Source organism: Pseudonaja textilis, chromosome 1 (genome assembly GCF_049901715.1).
Source record: "Pseudonaja textilis isolate UNSWEBS1 chromosome 1, rPseTex1.2, whole genome shotgun sequence".
NCBI classification, from domain to species: domain Eukaryota; kingdom Metazoa; phylum Chordata; class Lepidosauria; order Squamata; family Elapidae; genus Pseudonaja; species Pseudonaja textilis.
In genome coordinates this window covers 15,859,376-15,881,452 of record NC_141990.1, presented here as the reverse complement: position 1 = coordinate 15,881,452, position 22,077 = coordinate 15,859,376, and the positions used below count along the sequence as shown (strand labels likewise).

The window sequence follows — 22,077 nt, the reverse complement described above, 5'->3', positions numbered from 1 at the left end:
CTTTAGAAGCTTAATGACCCACAATAGTTGCACATTACATTTATTAACACACCAACTTGATTCTTGCCCAATCACTTGGGCTTAGCTACCCAATCTCTGTGAGAATTGGTCAGGACAAGGTCATGTTCCTTTTTTCTTACCCTCTGCCTTGTGAGAAAATCCTCATCCAAACCGGAACCACAGACGTTGGGTTGAGTGAGTCACAGGTAACAGGAAGCTAGAGGCCAGCTCGCTGTTGCAGAGAGCAAGTAGCCACATGCAGCTGTGAATGTGAGACCGCTGAGTAAGAAATGGCCAGAGAGTAAAGGATTGGTAACTTCTGCGTCTTAGAAAACCTCTAAACTTTACAAGGTATGATATTCCAGCTTCTGTTGATTCTCCATTTTTTGCCTTCTGGATTTTATGCTAGCCCACTTCTTTCTGGCAGAATAGACTGTAACTCAGTTCAATTTCTCTCTAGATCACTCCTTTTTTTTTGTAAAAATTGAACAGGGAACAAAAGGGATCCCTCAAATTACAGACATAACAAACAAACAAAATCCCAGAAAATGTCATGACGCTTGGTATAGATTTATGTAACAATGTGGAACTCTTATTAAACTTACATGTTTTCATTTGGCTTAATTAAATGTAATCCGGCTGTTCTTACTTTTTCTAAGCAGATGGGCAAATTTCTTAAGAAAGTGATAGGCTACAATCTGCTTATTTGTATTTTCATTTTTAAATGGTAGAGGCCATTCCTTGCTTCTCAGTAGGCTCTCTTTCCATTTCTCGCATTAAAAATATCTTTAAGTCAACAAGTCAAGCAAGGGAAGAGAACCTCCGTGAGTACTAAAAGGATCTGATAACAGCTGTTCAGATTAACACTTTTTAGGCATCTGATGAAGAGAGCAGTGGCTCACAAGACCTTAATGCCTTTTAGTAACTTGTTAATCTGAAAAGCTACCCACGTTCCTGATTCTTGGCTGTCAGACTAACGCAGCTTTCTTACAATATGCAACAAAGAAGTAGGCAACTGGGCTTGAGCTGAAGCAAGATCTCTGAGTTGTAACCCTCTGCTATAGTGCCCTATTAAGATGGACCTGTGAAATGCATACATGCATTTGTGGTATTTTATGCTTGTGCAATTTGTCACAAGTTATTTACCTGAATGGTTGCAACTCTACAGTCTGTCTTGGTTGCTCCTTTGAAGACCAAACTTCTTTATCAACGAATAGTCCATAACAGTGCACAGTGATGCAAATTAGTGTGGGTAAAATCTTTATTTGCTCATTTTGTTTTAATCCGCAAACTCTCCAACTGCAAGGTGCTATATTCTATGAAGTTTTGTAACACTGCTATATATAACAGTATTTCCATTAGGAACAACTGATCGGTCACATTGGGAGCGAATTTTTTCCTCCTTAATATTATATCCTCTTTTTCAATTTTTGAGTAACTTGCCTTCTGTTTCCCCTGACTGCCTTGTTAGTTTTGCAGTCGGCACATGCTAACTCTGCCAAAAAGGCATCACACTTTAAAAAAAAATATTTTTAATGAGAAGCTGGTAGGATTGGTGGCTGTAGGAGAATTGACAATCAGATTAACAAAGTTGGAAGGGACTTTGTAGATCATCTAGTCCAACCCTCCGTCCAAGAAGAGGACCCTGCAATTCTTTTTTGAAGAAATCTGTTTTTTTCAGGAGTAGATCAACATGTCAGGGATCTTTCTGTACCTGAATTGTAGTTCTGCAAAGTAAGAAATTGCCAAAAATGGGTGATGGGACATCTTACTGATCTCTTGTTTTAAATTTTACATAGATGGTCTACTTGGACTTCTGGCCTGCCATCAAATAATTGGTATGTGCTCCACTTATGGCTATGATAGAGCTTCTTTCTAGCTCTCAATCACCAAAAATAAAACAATTTTAAAACCATAGCTCCATTAGCAGTGAAAATTAGTCGTGCTGCTATTTGTCAGCCTTTTTACTTTATTCTTGTTTTCATACCCATCACAATAAACAACTCTTGATAGCTGGTAGTGGCTGCATTTATTGGAAAATATTAAATTAGAGATGTAATATTTTGGTATATATATACAAACACATATGGTTGTAGACACCCATCCACACCAGGCTTTATATTAATTTTTCCAATAAAGTACGTGAATTTAATATAAAAAGTTCTGGTCTGTCAAAACTTGTTCATTGTTAATGGGAGACACAGATAGGATCTCTTGCGCTTCAGCTAAAAACCACTTGCTGGCAGGATGTCAAAAACGTCTCCCTTTCCTAGGCATCTCCACCATTCACATTAAGGCCTAAAATTATTATTTTGGAGATCTAGAACAGAAATTGGATTACAATTTTGGTTCTGAAGGAATAACAATTATCACCTGCTTTTTCTAATAATTTGTGAAACAAAACACTAGAGCAGTAAAACAGAATTGATACATGGTCTCCGTGGCAGTCACTGCATAAATTTTTGCATGCATCTTTGAGTCAGTATTGACTCCTGAAGATTGCTGGAGAAGGACTTGACAGGATTTTCGATTTATACAGTGCCCATCTCACTATCTGACTCTGGGCAATATACAGATAAAAGCCATAAATCTATATTTAAAAGATACAGTTAAAAAACAGAGTTAAAAAGGCAGAGGGAGTGCCCTCAACCTACCAATCATCTCCAAGGTTGCATATCATTCATGGATCCTGTGTGAAGCCAGGTCTTCATGCTCTTCTGGGAGGCCAGAAGAGTGGGGACCAGCCTCAATTCTAAAGGCAACACAGTGGTGGGATTCAGCCGGATTGCACCGGTTTGGGAGAACCGGTTGTTAAATTACTCACCCCCTGCTATCAAAGTGGATCCTGGTCATTGCGTTGTGCTGCAATGGAGAAACAGGCAAACAGAGCAGCCAACATGAGGGGAGGAAAAAGCTGCTTTCTTCTCCCTGCTCCTCCTTCCCTTGTACCGGCCGCTCTGTTTCCCGTTTCTCCATTGCAGTGCAGTGCCCAGAATCCATTTTGATAGCTGGGGCAGGGGGTAATTTAACAACTGGTTCACCCAGGGTCAGGTTGGCCATCGCAGGAGACTCATCCCACATGTGCAGTGGAGCTGGAGGACGAGGATGGGCCACGCGTCCCACAACAGCCACCCGACCCTGGGAGAACCGGTTGTTAAATTATTTGAATCCTACCTCTGGGACAACATGTATTAGGGCAGAGTTAATGGCAGAGAAAGCTCCCTTGTCCCTTGTCCTTGCTTCCTTCTTCCAAGGGCCAAGAGATGTCACTGGTCCAAAGTCATCCAGATGGTTATCAGGATTCCAGCAATCACTCTAATTATGATTATTGAGCCAAACTTCAAAAAACTTCAAAGGATTTATTAGAAGCGACATACTGGCACTGCCCTGAGTGAAGCCAACTCTGGCATATGTAATTTACAGTCACCTGTGACCCTGTTTCCCCCCTCCCCCCGGATGGTGTCATAAATCAGATTCTCCAATTGAGCACATTCGCAGACTGGATGTCATCATTCACATTCTCCAATTAAATATATTCGTGGGCAAAAGCTCTGGTATTTTAGTTACAATCTTTTAAAGATAAGAGTTGGAATGTACATTCTCTTTCAACCGCTCTTCCAGATTTTCTCCCCGCCCCCCTTTTATGGCAACTACTAAAACAGACACAGGAATGTTTTATGAGTTGACAATGGCTTTGTGCCTAGGACAGAACTAGAAATCATGAATTCCCAGTTTCTAGCTTGATGCTACACCTCGATCTTTTACATGCAAATAATTGAATACACCAACAATCAATGGCTTAGTTAATCAACAGCATCTTCTCACTTTATTCCGTGCTGGAATAGTTGTTTTCTCCATTCCTTTTTTCTCCTTTGAAATAGCACGTAGGACTTAGACTTATATACTGTTTCACAGTGCTTTCGGCCCTCTCTAAGTAGTTTACAGAATCAGCCTATTGTCCCCCAACAATCTGCGTCTTCATTTTACCCACCTCAGAAGGATGGAAGGCTGAGTCAACCTTGAGCTGGTGAGACTCGAACTGCCGAACTGCTGGCAGTCAATAAAATTAGCCTGCAATACTGCATTCTAACCACTGCACCACCACGGCTCTATAATCCATAATCCACTAAAGAGAGGTCTGTGAGAAAATCCCCAAACCTTTGAATAATTTTTAAGCCTATATTTAACTGCTTTTTAAAATGATCTTGCAAGAGAAAAATTGATCAATCTGATCATAATTTAAATACTGAACTTTACTTTGGATGGGCTGTGGGAATTTGGGGGACAGGTTTCCTTTGAATCATTGTTGACTCCTGGCAACTGCCTGGACAAATGTCTGCAGTTGCCCGCCTCCAAAAAACCACAATGATTGGGCTGGTTGTCTTTATTTGCAATGGGGAGGGTTTCTAGTTGCCCACCCTGATCATGAGTTGCACAATTTCCAGACCAAAGTCCCTAGATTTTCTTCTTCACGGGGTATGATTCTTTGTTTCCGACTCCCTTTGTTTCCCTTGAGATGCTGGGCAGAAGCTATGGATCATTTGTAAAGCATGAATGTTGACTGCAGAAGTTTCCATATCTAAATAGGGCTGAAAACCTCCTGCTTAAAACCTCTGAAAGTGTTGTCAGTCAGTGTCAATAATATCAAACTAAATCAACCTGGGCACCTTCTTAATGTGTAGACTTATTAAGAATCCTGGGAATTCACCCCAAATATTTGATGGGCTCCTAGGTAGAAAACTTGAGAATTGATAAACAAATTTAAAAATCCTGTTTTAGAGGCTCATTCTGTACCAAATTAAATAATTAGACTGGGATAAGTGGGAAGATGGGTTTTCTAAACGATTGGGACTGTCATCAATCTGAATGTATTCAATCCAGTTCACCTGTTCACTTTGGAAAACTGATTCAAATCAGCATTTATCAAAGATTTGCATGACCCTTCGCAACAGACTAACTTGATTGCTTCTTTCCCCAGCCTTCCAGAGCTATTGGATTTTCCCTCTCTAATTGTCCAGTTAATTTGGCTATTTTAATTTCCCACAATGTCCATAATAGCTTTAATTTGGCACTGAAGCATAATTTGTACTTCCATTATCCCAATTAGTTTTAATATTTACTATCATTACATAACTACAGTATCTCATAACATACATCCTTTAGCTTCACAAAACCAATATAACATTTAAGCACAATATAGAATAATATTTATTTAGTTCTTGCACTAATGCATACATTGCCCAATCAAAAATATTCCAAATGGTTTACAATAGAAAAGCAGAGATTTTAAACTTCTCTCAAATGAACTTGGGAAAGTAATACAAATGGAGAAGTAATCCCACTTCCCTCTTTTTTACCACCATAGCTTCTTAAACATGGACGTATAGTTGAGTTCAGTCACATCCTTTTTTCAGTTTCTACCATTATTGATCAAAAAGACTCTTCTGTCACTCTTCATAGAATGGAGTTTCTTCATAAACCAGGCAGCCAGAGGTCAAGCATTTGAGAATCACCTCATTCAATGTCCTTGTGGCCTCCGATAAGATGAATGGTGACAGTGCCTGCCCAATCACCCAAAAACTCAAAGGAACAATTATGCTGGGGAGAATATCCTAATGATTCCCATTCCTGCAGATGTCAAATATGCTGACCAGCAAGTGATCTGACCATGATAAAGGAGTGAACACAATGTCCATCTTCACATCACCTACCGTCTTCTCTCAGATAAAAGCCAGATCTGTGTGCCTTTATAGCAAGGGTACAATACTGCCTGAAACAAGTCCATGGAGGCCATAAAATCATGAACCTACCCGGATTCCATACCAAGGACATAGCCATTGAAATCTTCTAACACTAGAGGTTCAGCACCAGGCTATTTATAAGATCTAGAAACTCAAGTACAGCTGTTGCTGGGCTCCAATTTGACCTCTGGACCAATTTTATAAAGAAACCTCCTACCCAACATCTGGTCAAAGGCAAAGTTTGGAGAAAAAAAAACATAATCTCCTTTATCTACAGCAGGGATGTCAAACTCGCAGCCAGCAGGCTGGATGCGTCACGGGATGGGCCTGCGCCCGCCCAATTTAGCGAAGGGGAAAAAAGTCCCAATACGTCACATGACACCGCCGTGACGACATGAGTTCGACACCCCTGATCTACAGCAACCAGAGCTACAACTTCTCCTTCATCCTTCATGAATAAAACCTGAGGGGGTCAGAGAAAAGGGTTTCCCTCTTTAGGTTAGTCTATCTGAGTTTCAGATTGATATCATCAGGGAATGGGGGGTGGGGATAGCATATGCTCCATTTATTGTGGCCAAAAGATTCGAATGGAAAGCCTTAACAGCTTTCAGAGCAGTGGTGGGATTCAAACATTTTTACTACTGTTTCTGTGGGCATGGCTTGGTAGGAATGGCGTGGGTTGGTGGGCTTGGGTTGGTGGCCATGGGAGAGGAAGAACACTGTAAAATCTCCATTCCTTCCCCACTCCTGGGAGAAGGTTATTGCAAAATCCCATTCCCTCCCCACCCCACTAACCTGCTTTCTAGCTCTGTTCTCCTGTGCAGGGCAACAAAAGAAGACCCAGCTGATCAGCTGGGACTCGGGAGGCAGAGAATAGATGGGGGCGGGGCCAATCTGAGGTGGTATTTGCCGGTTCTCCGAACTACTCCAAATTTCCGCTACCAATTCTTCAGAACTGGTCAGAACCTGCTGAATACCACCTCTGTTTCAGAGGTCCTATATTACAGGTAGCCAGATGCTAAGTCTTCTTAGCTGAAGTTGGACTTTAGACAGCAGTTGGGTTTGTTGCTACTGTACCAGCCTCCCATTGTGCAGTGACACCTCTACTTGATTTTGTGGCAGGGTTGAGAGTGGAATCACCAACACTTATAATTCTTTGTGACTTCAGTCTGCCCCAGAAAACAGAGTCTGGTGCATCTGAGAAGTTCGTGGACACCGTGACAATCATAGACTTGATCCAAGTCATCCAAGACTTGATACATACTAAGATGAAACCTTAGATCTGGTTTTGGTGGGAGCAGTTGCAACATGTTCTGTAGAAGAACATTATCTTCAGTCCTTTGTTATGATCAGATCACTCTCTTGATCTGATTGCTTTCCATCTTGCCAATGCCCCATCCCCAAATCTATGCATGGCATTAAAGGTGACAACTAGCACTTTGAATTGCATCTGGAAGGAACCTGGGGGAAGGATATTCTATGTATAACCTGTTGAGCTCCAGAGGAAAGACAAGATATAAATCTAGCAATAAACATATAAGGAAAGAGGTAGAGTTACTCCCTCACCATATCTGCTGATTCTTCCCCTATTTTTAAATTAAGGCTCCTGTACTACAAAGTGATTAAAGATTGTGTTCCTTACCTTCCTTGTCTCATCTATGTTACTTTTGTCTTTTTAAGGCTGGAACTACAGTAACACCAAGCTATGGGTCAAGTGGAGCTGATTTGGGGTGCCTTCTCCTTGATGATTCTGGGGGCCCTTATCAGCATGTGCATGAAATGCCAACAGATTGGTAAGGTCTTCTTTGATTAGCTGAGATCTGAAACCCAGATAAAACATAATTCGATGCAGTGGTGGGATTCAAATTTTTTTTACTACTGGTTCTGTGGGCGTGGCTTGGTGGGCATGGCAGGGGAAGGATACTGTAAAATCTCCAGTCAGAGGTGGTATTTGCTGGTTCTCTGAACTACTCAAAAATTTCCGCTACCGGTTCTCCAGAACTGGTCAGAACCTGCTGAATACCACCTCTGATTCGATAGCTCAAATGCCATGTATTTGTTCATAAAAGTAAAGGAGTCCCTGCGAATTTTACTCCGCTAGTCATTGCCAACTATAGGGGGCGCTGCTCATCTCAGTTTCAAGGCCATTGAGCCAGTGCTGTCCAAAGACATTTCTACAATCATGTGGCCAACATGACGTTATGGAGCACTGTTACCTTCCCGCCATAGTGTTACCTATTTATCTATTTGTATTTGCATGCTTTCAAACTGCTAGATTGGCAGGAGCTGAGGGTGAGAATGGGAGCTCACCCTATCACATGGAGCTCAGGTCTCAAACATGGACTGCTGGCTTTCCAGCTGACAAGCCCATTGTCTTTAACTGCTGAGCCACCGCGCTGCCCAAATATTTGTTCATAGGGAATAATAATAATAATAAATTGCAACCAATCTCTTATACATAGTAGAGATCACAGTAATCTCATATGAAGACAAAGCAGTGGGTAAGAATTCAAATTTCTGTGCATATGTTCACAAAGCCGTGTTACAAAAGCACGGATGTTCAAGCAACGTTTCACCCATCTATAAAATGGTATGATAATCTTCTCCAGCTCCCAACTGTGTAAATATACTTGAATTGAATTACTCTTCCTTTTTCATATCCCCCTATTACTTTTTTTTAGTGGTTATTGCTGCTTTTTTCCCCTTATAATTACATTTAACTCTTAAAACTCTCTCCTGATTTTTCTTTTTCTCCATCTTCAGGGAGTAAACAGGAGAAGGCAAATGTGGACAACCAGAGAACTCAGTAAGTAGGAATCTTTTTCTGTGTCCTTCCTGGATTGCAGTCCCAATGGAATGAGATGAATCACAAAGCAGTTAGAGCTTTGGGGGTACTCAACACTTTAATATAGAATAGAATAGAATTCTTTATTGGCCAAGTGTGGTTGGACACACAAGGAATTTGTCTTGGTGCAAATGCTCTCAGTGTACATAAAAGAAAAGATACATTCATCAATAAGAGACCAATAAAACAACAACAGTGCAAACAATAAAAAAAACAGCCCATGAACACCAACCAGCCATCAGAAGACATGATCATAACTCCATCTCACAACATATGGAGAGACTCAACCAGAAGTTCTATTGGGAAACTATTGGCATCTTAGACGTAGCCAGATACAAAAGTACACATCCTCAACTTATATCCATTCACTTAGTCAAGTTACAACGGTATTGAAAAAAGTAGCTTATGACTGTTTTTACACTTATGACTGCTGCATTATCCCATGGTCACGTGATCAAAGTTTGGATGCTTGGCAAATGGCATGTATTTATGAGAGTTGCAGCGTCCAGGGATCATGCGATCACCTTCTGACAAGCCAAGTCAATGGGAAATCCAGACCCACTTAACAACTATGTTGCTAATTTAACAGTGATTCACTTAACAACTGTGGCAAGAATGGTTATAAAATGGGATAAAACTAATTTAACAACTGTCTTGCTTAGCAACATAAATTCTGATTGTACAGTAAGTTGAGGACTAGCTGTACTGGAAAACTCCTGGAGGTTTGCCATTCGGACAAATCAGCTATCAGTGGCCACACAGAAAGAAAAAAAAACACATTTACACACCATTCAAAAGAGACAACCAAAAAACCAGGAAGGAAGCAAAAAGATTAGAACATCTCTCTTCGCTAAGCAGGGATTAATACCAGAGAAACAGGCAGAAAACAAGATGATGAATGAACCATCAAGGAGGAAACCATACTCTCACCTAAATGGCAGGATAAACTACTGGATATAAAGAAACCCACCACTCACTTACACTGATGATGTTACCTAGTTAGGTACTGAGATGTCTTCAAGCAAACAAATTCAGCAAACACTAAGAACTCCATTATTCTATATCTTTTGCTGATGGTATATGGCCCAAGTGCAGGAGGTCAAATTTTACAGCTACAGTTAGAAGATTAGAAAGGTTCTAAAAACATGGAGAGCCACAATATGAGTATCTGATCTATAGAAATTTAAAAAAAACCTTATCTGATTTAAGGCTACTATCTCTGAACTGGAGGTGAGCAACTTGTAGCACCTCAATCTAATTTCAAATACTCCAAGTGAGTAGGGAAAGGGAAAAGAGGGTGTTGCAAAGAGGAGTGGTCAGACCCAAATGCACCGAGTTATCCTGCTTATGTCACAGTAGACTTTATAGTCTGCCTTCCCTCAAATTTAGCATCAATTGTCCCATCTGTTTTCCTGTTAGAACTTTTAAATTCTTTTGCATTTGACCAAGCTTGGTTGGTAACCCAATCCGAAGAGTTCCAAAGGTGCTTTTTCAACAGGAAACTGGACTTTACTTGTTTTTTCTTGAAGATATTTCCTTTCTCATCCAAGAAGCTTCTTCAGTTCTGTGAAGCAAAATGTCATCAAGGAAAAATAAAGTCCAGCTGCCATTTGAAAAAGCACCTTTGAGACAACCATGACCTGGATAACTGAGAATCTCCATAGACACTGATCCAAAGATCCAAAGATCTAACCTGGGACTTCTCCACTGGAAAATGGAAATGGTAAACATCAACAGCCCCTGTGTGCAGCTGAAAACCACAACTCTTTTTATCTTACAATTTACTAGCGCTCATCATTCCCATGGCATATTTTGAACAAAAAGAATCTTCCTTGGCATTTCTGCTGCATTGTAAGTTAATCCCTCTTCAGTTTGTCTTAGCTGTTAAATAATAAACTTACTCTGGACTTTGGGGGACATGAGAAACCCTGGAAGTCTGAACAGAAAACACTAAAAGAGGCAGTTGCTAAACAAGGACTACTTGTAAGAGACAGTAAATGCTCAATTCATTGCTAGGAACGATAAGATCCTCATGACGTAGGATTCAATGGGATGTTATCCTCCCAGGTTCTCTTTATAGGCAACCTCACAAAAATAGTATTGCTAAATTCCTTTTTTATTAAGACTTTCTTACTTTTTTTGATTCCAAGACATTCAAAATATTTTCCCTGATTTTTTTTTTCCAGGTGTGAAAACCAACAGGATTGTGAACGTTCCTATTTAAGTAAGTGTCTATGATCTTTTCTCTCCTCCACCCCATCTTAGAGGAGGCGAGTAAGTATGCTCTCAGCCGCAGTTTTATTTTGCAAATAGCGGAAGAAGCTTTGTGGTCAAGTAGAAAATGGAGTTGTGGCTAGAAAGTAATGCACAGCCCAGCCATCAGTGGAAGTCAAGCCTGGAAATAACCGTGAAGGCCTGATCTGAGGAACCAGTTACAAGCAGAAAGAACCAGCTGGAATTCCATGAATCTTTGATCCCTCTCTGTATTAGGGATCTATTGGATCAAGCCAGAGACTGAGAAAGACACATAGTATGCAGACGGGATCTTGGTGGAAGGGAGGAAGGTTTGTATCTGTCACAATAGGGGTGTCAAACTCAAGGCCCGGGGGCCCATAGGGTGCTTATAACTAGCCCGTGGGCCACTCTGGAAACAGGGAAGGACTGGCCTGTGGTGCCTTTGCCAGCAAAATGGACCCTGTTTTTGGCCATGACAGCTCCCTGCAGCCCCCTGCCAGCTCCATTTTCGCTGGTAGAGGGCTAGCAAAACAAACTAAAAACAAAACAAAAGGAGAAATGTTTTCCCTTTTGCATTTGAGCATGCAAGAAGGGACAGGAAATGAGAAGAGGAAAGAGGAAGGGCAAAGAAAAAGAAGGAAAGATGAGAAGAGAGCAAGGAAGGAAAAAAGAAGAAAAGATGGGATGGAAGAAGGAAGGAAGGAAGGAAGGAAGGAAGGAAGGAAGGAAGGAAGGAAGGAAGGAAGATTATAATGAGAGGGAGGGAGGGTCTGAGGGAAGTCCTGCCTTAGCCCTTGGCTACCACAGGTGCCCCCGACACAAGTGATGTCGAGTTGGCCACATCCACCCTGGCCATGCCCCCACCCCCAAGGTTAAACCACAACCCTGATGCAGCTTCAATGAAATCAACTTTGACACCCCTGTGTAACAGATATGACTTGGTTCTGCATCAAGCATGTACCCAGACCAATACTGTACTGAAGTGAACCAATCTTTTTGGATTATAATTTGCCTCATTTCTCTTATAGCAGAAGCTGAACAGTTGGAATTTAAAATCTACTTCCTGGACTAAAATATTCACAAAAATATTTCTTTTCTCAGGTTCCATGTCAAAACAGTCACAGATGAAAGAGACATTCCATACATCAGAACAAAGGTAACTTGGGCAATGGCCACGGAATATTTTGGTGCTCTCAAATTTATAGAAGTCAAATATTCTGCAGTTCATCGAATATAATTGTAGGGTCCAAATTTGAGGAGAAGGGGTTTGATTATTTTGGGAGGTGAGGGTCCTACTTCTTGGTTAAACATCCAGAGCAGTTAGCAAATAATAATAATTATCAGTGAGAGCAGAATCAATAAAACTGAATTGGGAAAAATAATAAAATATTGAAATAAAAATAGAATATAGAAAAGATTTTACAAAGTCATTGCTATAAATATAGCTGCTCTAAGGAGAAAAACATGTGAATTTTTACAATAATGATATTGTGGCTATAACAAATGTAAATTTGCGGGGAAAAAATAATAACCCTTGCTGGGCCTATGTTGTATCTTAAGATGTTATTTGGATAATTGATAGGTTCCTAGCTGGACCTTGGATTTCCAAAGAGTATCAGTCAAATATGTGATTCTTTTTGCTTCTTTTTTGCACTGTGTTAGACAGAGATAGAAATAAAATGCTAAAGCAGAGATAGAGTATTTCTAGCAGCTAGACTACATTTTCCTTTTTTGATGTGTGAGCAGCCAAAGACTGAAAATCCAACCCTCACATAGATACTGGATGCAAATGTGATCCAATAGAACTAGAGAGAATGTGTTCCTTCTCTTGACTGGGTCATCCATAAGAGTGATCAATGTATTTTCCTTCTTATACCCTGATTTGAACCCAGATTAAAAGAGGTGAACGACTGCTTCATTCAGAATCTTCTATAAGTGCCATTCTACCACTTCAACCCACAAATAGGGGGTTGGTTCTTTACCTCCTGATAAGTCTCTAGATAAAGTTTGGCAGATCTTGCCTACTGCTTTTTTAAAAACTTCTGTTGAGCAACAGTCATGGTTTCATTTCTAAATCTATCTTCCTTTTTAGCAAAAGCAGAAAACTCCCCAGCTTTAATGACTTTGGTATGTATAGTTCTGACCATTTCTTGATTAAAGGAGCTGTGGTGGCAAAGTGGTGAGAATGCAGTACTGCAAGCTAATTCACTGCTCACTGCCAGCAGTTCAATCCGATCCTGACCAGCTCAGGGTTGACTCAGCCTTCCATCTTTCCAAGGTGGGTAAAATGAGGACCCCAATTGTTGTGGGCAAGATGCTGACTCTGTAAACCACTAAGAGGGGACTATAAAGCATTGTCATGCCCCTAGTGGAGGAACAGCCAACAGGGAGTGGGAGTGTGGCTCCAGAGGTGGTGGAGGAGGCTGGGGAAGGGCAGAGCCCGGCTGAGCAATCAGAGGAGGATCCAGGCCCACCCCCTATCCATCCTAGGTCACTCAGGGAGGAGAGGATCAGTAAAAAGCGAGGTCTACTCAGGAGGAGATTACCATGATCCTCCTCGTGGGTTGCAGTTGGGAGCTATGAATATAAGTTTCTAAGTGCACAATCAGAATTGCTGGAGTCAAAGTTTAGTGTTTTCTTTGAAAGAGGTTTATCTTTGCTGGCGTTCTTCCAATGGACTCTCCTCAGTTATCTTCCTGGAATGTATGATTAATTATCTTGGTTTGCTTCGGAACTCTCATCAATATGGTTTGTTTTGGTTTTCTTTTTGCCTCATTATTTACTTTTGTGAATAATATTATTTAATAATATTTACTTTAAACTGTGCCTAATAAAACAGTGAAGTTAAGTTGAAGGCATTACTGGACTTTAATGTATGTTTTGGGTTTGGGGTTATTTTGAGAAACTACGGGTCATCACAAGCACTGTAAAGCAGTATATAAGTCTAAGTGCTATTGCTATCATGATATTATGCAAATGATGCCAATTGTGTAATTTGCACTGTGTGTGATGATGGCATGGTGCTTGCTCCTACTGCTTCTTCCATTTATGATATCCATGGATGCAGCAGTTCCAATTTTATCTTTTGTAAAATAGATATTTTTCGTACAGAGTATATAAAGAATGCAGACCTGACTCAACTTTTGGACTTTAGCAATAGCACTTAGATTTATATACCACTTCCTGGAGCTTTACAGCCCTTTCTTAAGTGGTTTACAGAGTCAGCCTATTGCCCCCAACAATCTGGGTCCTCATTTTACCCACCAGTCAACCTTGAGCTGGTGAGACTTGAACTGCCAAATTGCAGTCATCCGGCAGTCAGCAGAGGTAGCCTGCAGTACTGCACCCTAACCATTGTGCCACCTGATGCACCTGATGTCCTTGTGATTTTTTCCCCAAAATGCTTATAGTTGAACCATGGACTTTGGAGCTATCTAAGTCTCACTGCTTATATTATCATTCATTTCTCCCTACCTTACCTCTGTACTGTCATTTTTTTCTAACTTTCCTTTCTCTTTTTCCTCTGGGCATTCCAACAAAGCACTTGTTTTTAAAAAATCAGCCACTTTCTTCTTCATATTTATGACCTGGAAGCATTTTCATGAATAAACATCAAAGGTGTCAGGGTATGGTTAAAAAATAAATAAAGTTCGTGGCTGGGATGGTGAAATTGAAGTTCTACCTGGTTTTTATTTTAGTTGTGTGAATTCTGAGGCAAACCATTTTTTGCAACATGCCAGGTTCCCCTAATCATATATTTTTACATATATACAGCTGCCAAGTGTCTAATTGATTGCAGTATAGTATAAATAATACACACATACGCCCACATACAAACCCATTTGTATGCATAAAAATATTGAAAATCAAATAGGAAAAATAGCATCAAGCAGTGCCAACTGCAGTTTGTAGATCCCAGATTTGGGATCCCATCTTTACTGTATTTAGGGAGAGAAGGAACTTTTATATTATTCACATATAAAGCAGATCTTCCACTGCCTCTATATTTATTATCAAAGAAGGAATTAGTATCAGAAGTAACTTCCTAGGAAAATGGCCTTTGCAAATGTGGTGGAAGGTAGTCTGGATTTCCAGGAGAGAGGGGCTACATTCCAGAGGACCAAGAGACAGAGAAGTTTAGATAGTTTGATAGGGAGAAAGAAGTGAAAACTGCTCCTCCCTAGAAATTCTCACAGTATATTTTTAATGATGCAAGTAATTGTTTTAGTTCGGCAAGATTTCTCTCTATATAGGTGAGGAAACTGCTTAGAAGTAAATCTATGAGCCATGACGGTGCAGTGGTTAGAATGTAGTACTGCAGGCTAATTCTGCTGCCTGCTGCCTGCCAGCAATTTGGCAGTTTGATTCTCACCAGTTCAAGGTTGACTTAAGCTTCCAACCTTCTGAGGTGGGTAAAATGAGAAGCCAGATTGATGGCGGCAATAGGCTCACTCTGTAAACTGCTTAGAGAGGGCTATAAAGCACTATGAAGCAGTATATAAGTCTAAGTACTATTGCTATTGCTGTATGGTTTTCTTGGTTATTGGAGCTGAACAGCAATATTTCAAAGATTAAGCAGTAAAGGGTAGAAACTTCTGCTGTAGGTTTACAGGAGCAGTTTATCACTCTAGCAAAGAAATTTTGGATTCAGCCTCCGTTATATTTTTCATGATGCCATCAAAAACTTACCCCCAATCACAGATAATTAATGGTCTCTACTTTTCATTTTTCAGAAACCTGCAACAAGTCCAGATTTCAAAATGTAAAAACAGGTAAGAGTCCAACTTCTGGGCAAACAAATCAAGAATGACTGAGTAATCACTTAAGTATAGAAATATCTTTGACATGGGAGCCCAGCATAGCTGAGCATTTGCTTCAGTATATTTCTACTTTGATTGTTTAACTTGGGCACATCATGAAGGCAAAGTTTCACTTATGTCCAACATCGTATATTTCTCCCAAAGCCTTCTAGGTGAATTCTAGCAATTCTTCCTTACCAGAAAAGCATCATTACTCTTTGTTTTGTATCTAGAATATTACATCCGTCTCTAGGTACTGCATAGTCAAGACCTTCTTGATGATCCAAACTCTGTCAAGGATCTTGGAGTACTCATCTCTAATGACCTAAGTGCTAGAGCCCACTGTAACTACATAGCCAAAAAGGCATTAAGAGTTGATAACCTAATCTTACGTAGCTTTTTCTCTGGTAATATTACACTACTAACTAGAGCATACAAAACATTTGCTAGACCAATACTCAAATATGGCTCATCAGTCTGGAACTCACATTACTTATCTGATATTAACATAGTTGAGAAAGTCGAGAAATATTTCACAAGAAGAGTTCTCCACTCCTCTACTCATTGCAGAATACCTTATGGCACCAGACTTGAAATTCTAGACCTAGAAAATCTAGAACTATGCTGCCTTCAGTCCAATATAAGTATAGTATATAAAATCATACATTGCAATGTCCTACCTGTCAATGAATACGTCAGCTTCAACCATAACAACACAAGAGCACACAATAGATACAAACTCAAGGTTAACTGCACCAAACTTCATTGTAGGAAATACGACTTCAGCAACAGGGTGGTCAATGTCTGGAATACTCTACCTGACTCTGCGGTTTCTTCCCCAAACCCCCAAAACTTTAACCTTAGACTGTCTATTATTGACCTCACCCCTTTCCTAAGAGGTCTGTAGGGGGCGTGCATAAGTGCACCAACATGTCTACCATCCCTGTCCTATTGTTTCTTTTTATTTTTTAAAAACTTTTCTTATATGTATCCATGTATTCATAACTATATTTTTACTTATACCTATTATCTTGTAAGCAATTGACAAACCAAATAAAATAAAAAAATAAAATAAAAATAAAAAATTTTTTTTAGGAAGGACAATGACAAACTGGAGCCTGTCTGGAACAAAGCAGCGTAGATGATAAAGTATCGGAAATCAAAACTCTTTTTTTGTAACAAAGCAATATTTTTTTTAAAAAAAACCCTATAAAAATTAAAATTACAAACTAAGTCAGAAAATAAAATAAAATCTATCTTGTCTTTTATCCTTCTCAGCAGTCATTGGTTCACCAATGAACTCACTGCAGTGCCAGAATATAAACAATACAAGATATTATTGCAATATATCATAGATTCTCTGCCGTAATAATACATATTGTTGTTAATTCTGAAAGGAAAAACCTTATGAGGAAAGTTTGGAGTGGTTAGATATTTTTAGTGGAAGGAGAAATCTGTAGGGAGACATGGCATTACTTATCAAGTATCTGAAGGGCTGTCATGTAGAAGACACGCTGAGGGTTAGCAGGGGCCCCTAGCTAACATTCTGTGCAGTTCGGAGAACCCCCAAATCCAGGGGTGGGATTCAAATTTTTTAACAACTGGTTCTGTGGGCGTGGCTTAGGTGGTGGGCATGGTTTGGTGGTCATGTTATTGGCTGGGTGTGGCCAACTCAACATCACTCACATTGAGGCACGCATCTCCTTGCCTGGCCTCTCGTGACTGTGGGGATGCTGCAAGAGTCGTAAGTGTGAAGAAGGGTCGTAAGTCACTTTTTTCAGTGCCATTGTAACTTTGAATGGTCACTCCACAGGAGCAAAGTACCAGCAAAGGAGGGAAAAAAACTCCAGAGACATTCCTGAGGCAGGAAATCTAGTCCTGCCAAGAATGTAATAAGGGTCAATGGAGAGGCAGTTTCTGTAAGCAACACCAGAATGTTTCCTTCCTGCCTTCCTTACAGGATTAGGCCAGTAGTTTCTTCTAACAACCGGTTCTCTGAACTGCTTAGAATGTTAACAACCGGTTCTAGCGAATAGGTGCAAACTGGTAGAATCCCACCCCTGCCCAAATCCCAATCCTGGCTGGCCCTGCACATCCCGCCCCGCCAGGAGTCCCCATGTAGCCTGTTTTGGATGCAGGTAAGTGCAGGGCGTGTGCAGAGACTCGGGGAGGGTGAAAAACAGGCCTCATGGAAGTTCAGGAGAGCCGGAAATGGGCCTGTTTCTGGCTTCCAGAGAGCCTCCGGAGCCCAGGGAGGTTGTTTTTGCCCTCCCAGAGGCTTGAGGAAAACCTCTGGAGCCTGGGGAGGGAACCCCGCCCCGAGTCATGGTGCAGGAAGCCGACTAGGCCATGCCCACTATGGCCACGCCCACCCAACAACCGGGCAGAGAACCCTTTGCTAAAATTTTGGAAGCCCACTTCTGAAGACAAAGCAATTCGTTCAGGAAATAATAGGTTTCAATTACAAAATAGATTTATTTTGGGTACCAGGGAAATATCCTAGCAAAACAAGAGCCATGCAACAACCTGCAATATGAGGTAATGGACTCTCTTTGACCATTGGAGATGTTTAAACAGAGGTTGAAGGTGCTGTTGTAATTGATTGCTGAACTGAGGAACCCTTGGGGCTCTCTGAGCGTGGTTGTTTGCTTACAGACATTTCATTACCTGATTGGGTAACATCATCAGTGTGAATGGTGTGGGGTTTGCTCCCACACCATTATTTATAAACAATTTTATTTTATATATTTAAAACTGCTTACCTTGCCAGTATTGGTGGTGGCATGGTTTTCTCCTTGATAGTTCCTTGATTATTAACACTTAGCAATAGCGCTTAGACTTATATACAGCTTCACAGTGCTTTACAGCCCTAAGCAGTTTATGGAGTCAGCATATTGCCCCCAACAATCTGGCTCCTCATTTTACCCACCTCGGAAAGATGGAAGGCTGGGTCAACCTTGAGCCTGGTGAGATTTGAACTGCCAAATTTCAGGCGGCTGGCAATCAGCAGAAGTAGCCTGCAGTACTGCACTCTAACCACTGTGCCACCGTAGCTCATTGTATTGTTTTCTGCTTAATTATTTGTCTGGTGAGTCCTAATCAATCATGAGGTCATTAAGTGAATCTGACTCCCCCATCTACTTTGCGTGTTGGAAGCCAGCTGGGAAGGTCACAAGTAATGATCACATGACACAGGGACTCTGCAACTGTTTGTAAGTGCATGTTGGTTGCCAAGCAGCCAAATTTTGATCATGTGACCATGGGGTGGCTACAACAGTTGTAAATGTGAGGACCAGTGATAACACAATTTTTTTCAGTGCTGTTGTAACTTCAAACGGCCACTAAAGAAATGGCTGTAAGTCGAAGACTACGGTTGTAGTTAGCCAGCAGCAGGTGTGGATGGCTGAGGAGAGCGAGGACTCAGATGAGGGACCAGGACCATTAGGGAGTGGACTGCTGCCTTCAGAGATTATGGGGGCAGCAGCGATGAGGAGGTTCCCGAGGAGCCTGTGCCAAGTGCGCGTGCATGCAGGATTGCTCACAGGAAAGAGCAGCTGCAGCAGCACAGGCGACTCAGGAGTAAGGCTGCAAGGTAATGGCCCCGCCTTCAAGAAAATAAAAGCCAGCTGTGAATTGGACGTTCTTTGTAGGAAGCAAAGATGTTTTGAAACTCTAGCCTCATGGACATTGGAGTATCTTAGTTAGTATTTGAAGACTTTTGTGTTGTAAAATATTTCTAGGTAAGCTTACCTGTCATTCTTGGCAGCCTCGCACAGTTTTGGTGAGAGTTGTGCTTATCAAAGTTAACTAGTTTGCAGCAGCCTTTTAATCGGGGATTCGTAAGAATCATTAAAAGGTTTCTGTTCCCTTTGGTTTGTGTTTGTTTTATTGGGAAAGGGTTTGGGTCAGAACAGTTACCAATATAAGGAAGCAAATCCCATACTCCCTGGCACTGATGAGGTTACTTAGTCAGGTAATGAAATATCTGCAATAAGTAAATATCTTTAGAATAGAATACTTTATTGGCCAAGTGTGATTGGACACAGAAGGAATTTGTCTTGGTGTAAGTACTCTCAGTATATATAAAAGAAAAGATATATTCGTCAAGAGCTGAGAATCATAAGGTACGACACTTAATGATAGTCATAGGGTACAATAAGCAATCTTACTTACTTTCTAAGCAAGTTTACTATCTAAGCAAGTAAACTAAGCTCAGAGAGTAGACCTCCATCGTTCAGTCTTGAGCTACAGATATATTCTTCCACTGATTTCTGCACTGGCAGAGGTTTGGACTATTGTAGAAGATTTTAAATGTGTAGCTTTCTGTTTTTATATTTTACTGGCTGATGGATTGTTTTAAAAAATGTCTGGTACTGAAGTCTCTCTGGCTTGCTTAAATTGGGATCTTCTACAGGTAATCCTCGATTTACTGACCACAACTGAGCCCCAAATGTCTGTTGTTAAGTGAGACATTTGTTCAGTGAGTTTTGCCCCATCTTTCTTACCTCAGTTGTTAAGTGAAACACTGCAATTGCTAAGTTAGTATCCCGGTTGTTAAGTCAATCTGGCTTACCCATTAACCTTGCTTGTCAAAAGGTTGCAAAAGGTGATCACACAACCTGGGACACAACAATGGTCATAAATATGAACCAGTTGCCAAGCATTTGAATTTTGATCACATGATCATAGGGAGGCTGCAAAGGTAGTTACTGTGAAAAACAATCATAAGTCACATTTTTCAGTGCTGTTTGAATGGTCACTAAATGAACTGTTGTAAATTGAGGACTACCTGTAATCCATTTTCAGCCACTTGGATGTTCAGATTTAGCTTGTACACCACAAGCAACTTATCTACCTGATCTGGGTATTAATCCACACACTGTCTTTTCAGAGATTCAAACAGAGGACGACCCTACTTATGTGTAAGTTTTCTATCAATATAATCTTTGGTGTCTTTAGTTAGAATCTTCGCCATTTTAAGCATAAAGATAAATTTATTTTTACTGGTGACCACTGTACCATTATAGGTACAAAGGCAGTGGTCCAAAAACAGTGGTCCATCTTCATACAGTCATTTATGTAAAGAATTAACAAGCCCATATATTACTGTAAAAGAGTCTTTAACAAACTTGAAGTTAAGGTCAGGTTCAATTTAATGGTGAGAGAATGTCAAAATCACAGGGAAGTTGTACAAAAATCCCCTAAACCCAGTTTTTCCTTCTGTAAGTAGCCTTTGCTAGAAATCTCAATGGCTACACTGGTTGCAAATTCTAATTTCATAATCCAATGTATCTGGAAGGCTCTGCTACATCAAGCTGCATCGTATTCCTACTTAACTTGAAATAATCATTTTTAAATAAGGTCACTATTGTCTTTTTTTCTTCCTATCCCCTTTTTGTTTTGTTGTATTGTTAGAGTGGTTACTCTCATTGTAGAGCCTCAAAAAATCCTCGCTCAGAATTCTTGTAAGAAATATTAGGAAAGAGAATCACTAAATTTAATCATCTCCTAAGCTTTCTGAGTCTCTCATAGAACCACAAAGCATCCTTTTCTAGCCAGACATCCTCCTTCCTTCTCTCTCTCTCTCTCTCTCCTTCCCTCCCTCCCTCCCCCACCCCTCTGTGTGTGTGTGTGTGTGTGTGTGTGTGTGTTTCAGCTTCAGCTTCCAGAATGCATTAATTCAATTTGGCACCAGGTTGGGGGAAGGCTGTGTAAAACCAAGCCAAGAGAGCACTTTGATTGCAGAACAAACGCTGCAAAGAGGCAGTGGGTGCTTCTTCACTGGATGTTTTCAAGCAGAAGTTAGGCAATTGTCTGCCTGAGATGCTCGGGTTAATTTGATGGCATCTTCCAATTTTATGGTTCTATGGAGCACCGCAATGTACAGCTGCTTTGTGCTCTCAAGCCTCCTACCGTTTCTCAAGTGTTACCTGGCCCACCTCTGTTTGAGAGATTGATTGAATCCTCCATTCCCTGCAGAAGACTTCTAAGTCTCTGCTGCTCCGTTAGAAGTGCTGAGGATTTCCCTTATTGAAGATTCAAAAATATATAACAAGGCTGGTTTACCCAGCTGCAACTGGAGGGCTGAAGATGTCGTTGCCCTCCTAATTCTTCCAGAATTAGCTTTTAGAGTAGTAGTTCTCCTGCTCTGTTCCTTCTGACCCGATAGATTCTCCAATTCATAGCAGTCTTTCCTCACTTGTTTCTCTTCAAGTACAAAACTGTATTTATTCGTTATGCACATTTGTCAAGATATACAAATCAACCACTGTAATAAATCATTTACGAATTTGCATCCAATAAAAATTCATAACTTAACAGTCCCCCCCAAAAAGGAAAAATAGATGCTCTGATTAATTTGATGGCACCTTCCAACTTTATGATTCTATGGAGCGCCACAATCTGGAGAGGACAGGTAGAAAAAAATTTCTCGGCAATAACACCTGTATCCTGAAGT

At 40.6% G+C, this 22,077-nt stretch overlaps 1 protein-coding gene across 3 annotated transcripts in view; it reads left to right on the top strand.

Annotated features, from left to right (window-relative positions):
- The first annotated feature begins 212 nt into the window (after positions 1-212).
- LAT2 (linker for activation of T cells family member 2) overlaps positions 213-22,077 on the top strand; it is a 29,531-nt gene continuing 7,666 nt past the window's right edge. For 2 of the 3 annotated variants that reach the window (XM_087926549.1, XM_087926539.1), the window contains exons 1-8: positions 213-351; positions 7,422-7,534; positions 8,505-8,547; positions 10,773-10,810; positions 11,923-11,977; positions 12,914-12,948; positions 15,555-15,593; positions 20,512-20,542. In XM_087926549.1, the coding sequence (XP_087782675.1) occupies positions 7,447-7,534; positions 8,505-8,547; positions 10,773-10,810; positions 11,923-11,977; positions 12,914-12,948; positions 15,555-15,593; positions 20,512-20,542 (329 nt within the window). In that variant the 5' untranslated portion in view covers positions 213-351; positions 7,422-7,446. Of the gene's footprint in view, positions 352-1,799; positions 1,839-7,421; positions 7,535-8,504; positions 8,548-10,772; positions 10,811-11,922; positions 11,978-12,913; positions 12,949-15,554; positions 15,594-20,511; positions 20,543-22,077 lie in introns of all 3 variants that reach the window. The other variant, XM_087926542.1, reaches the window with a different exon arrangement.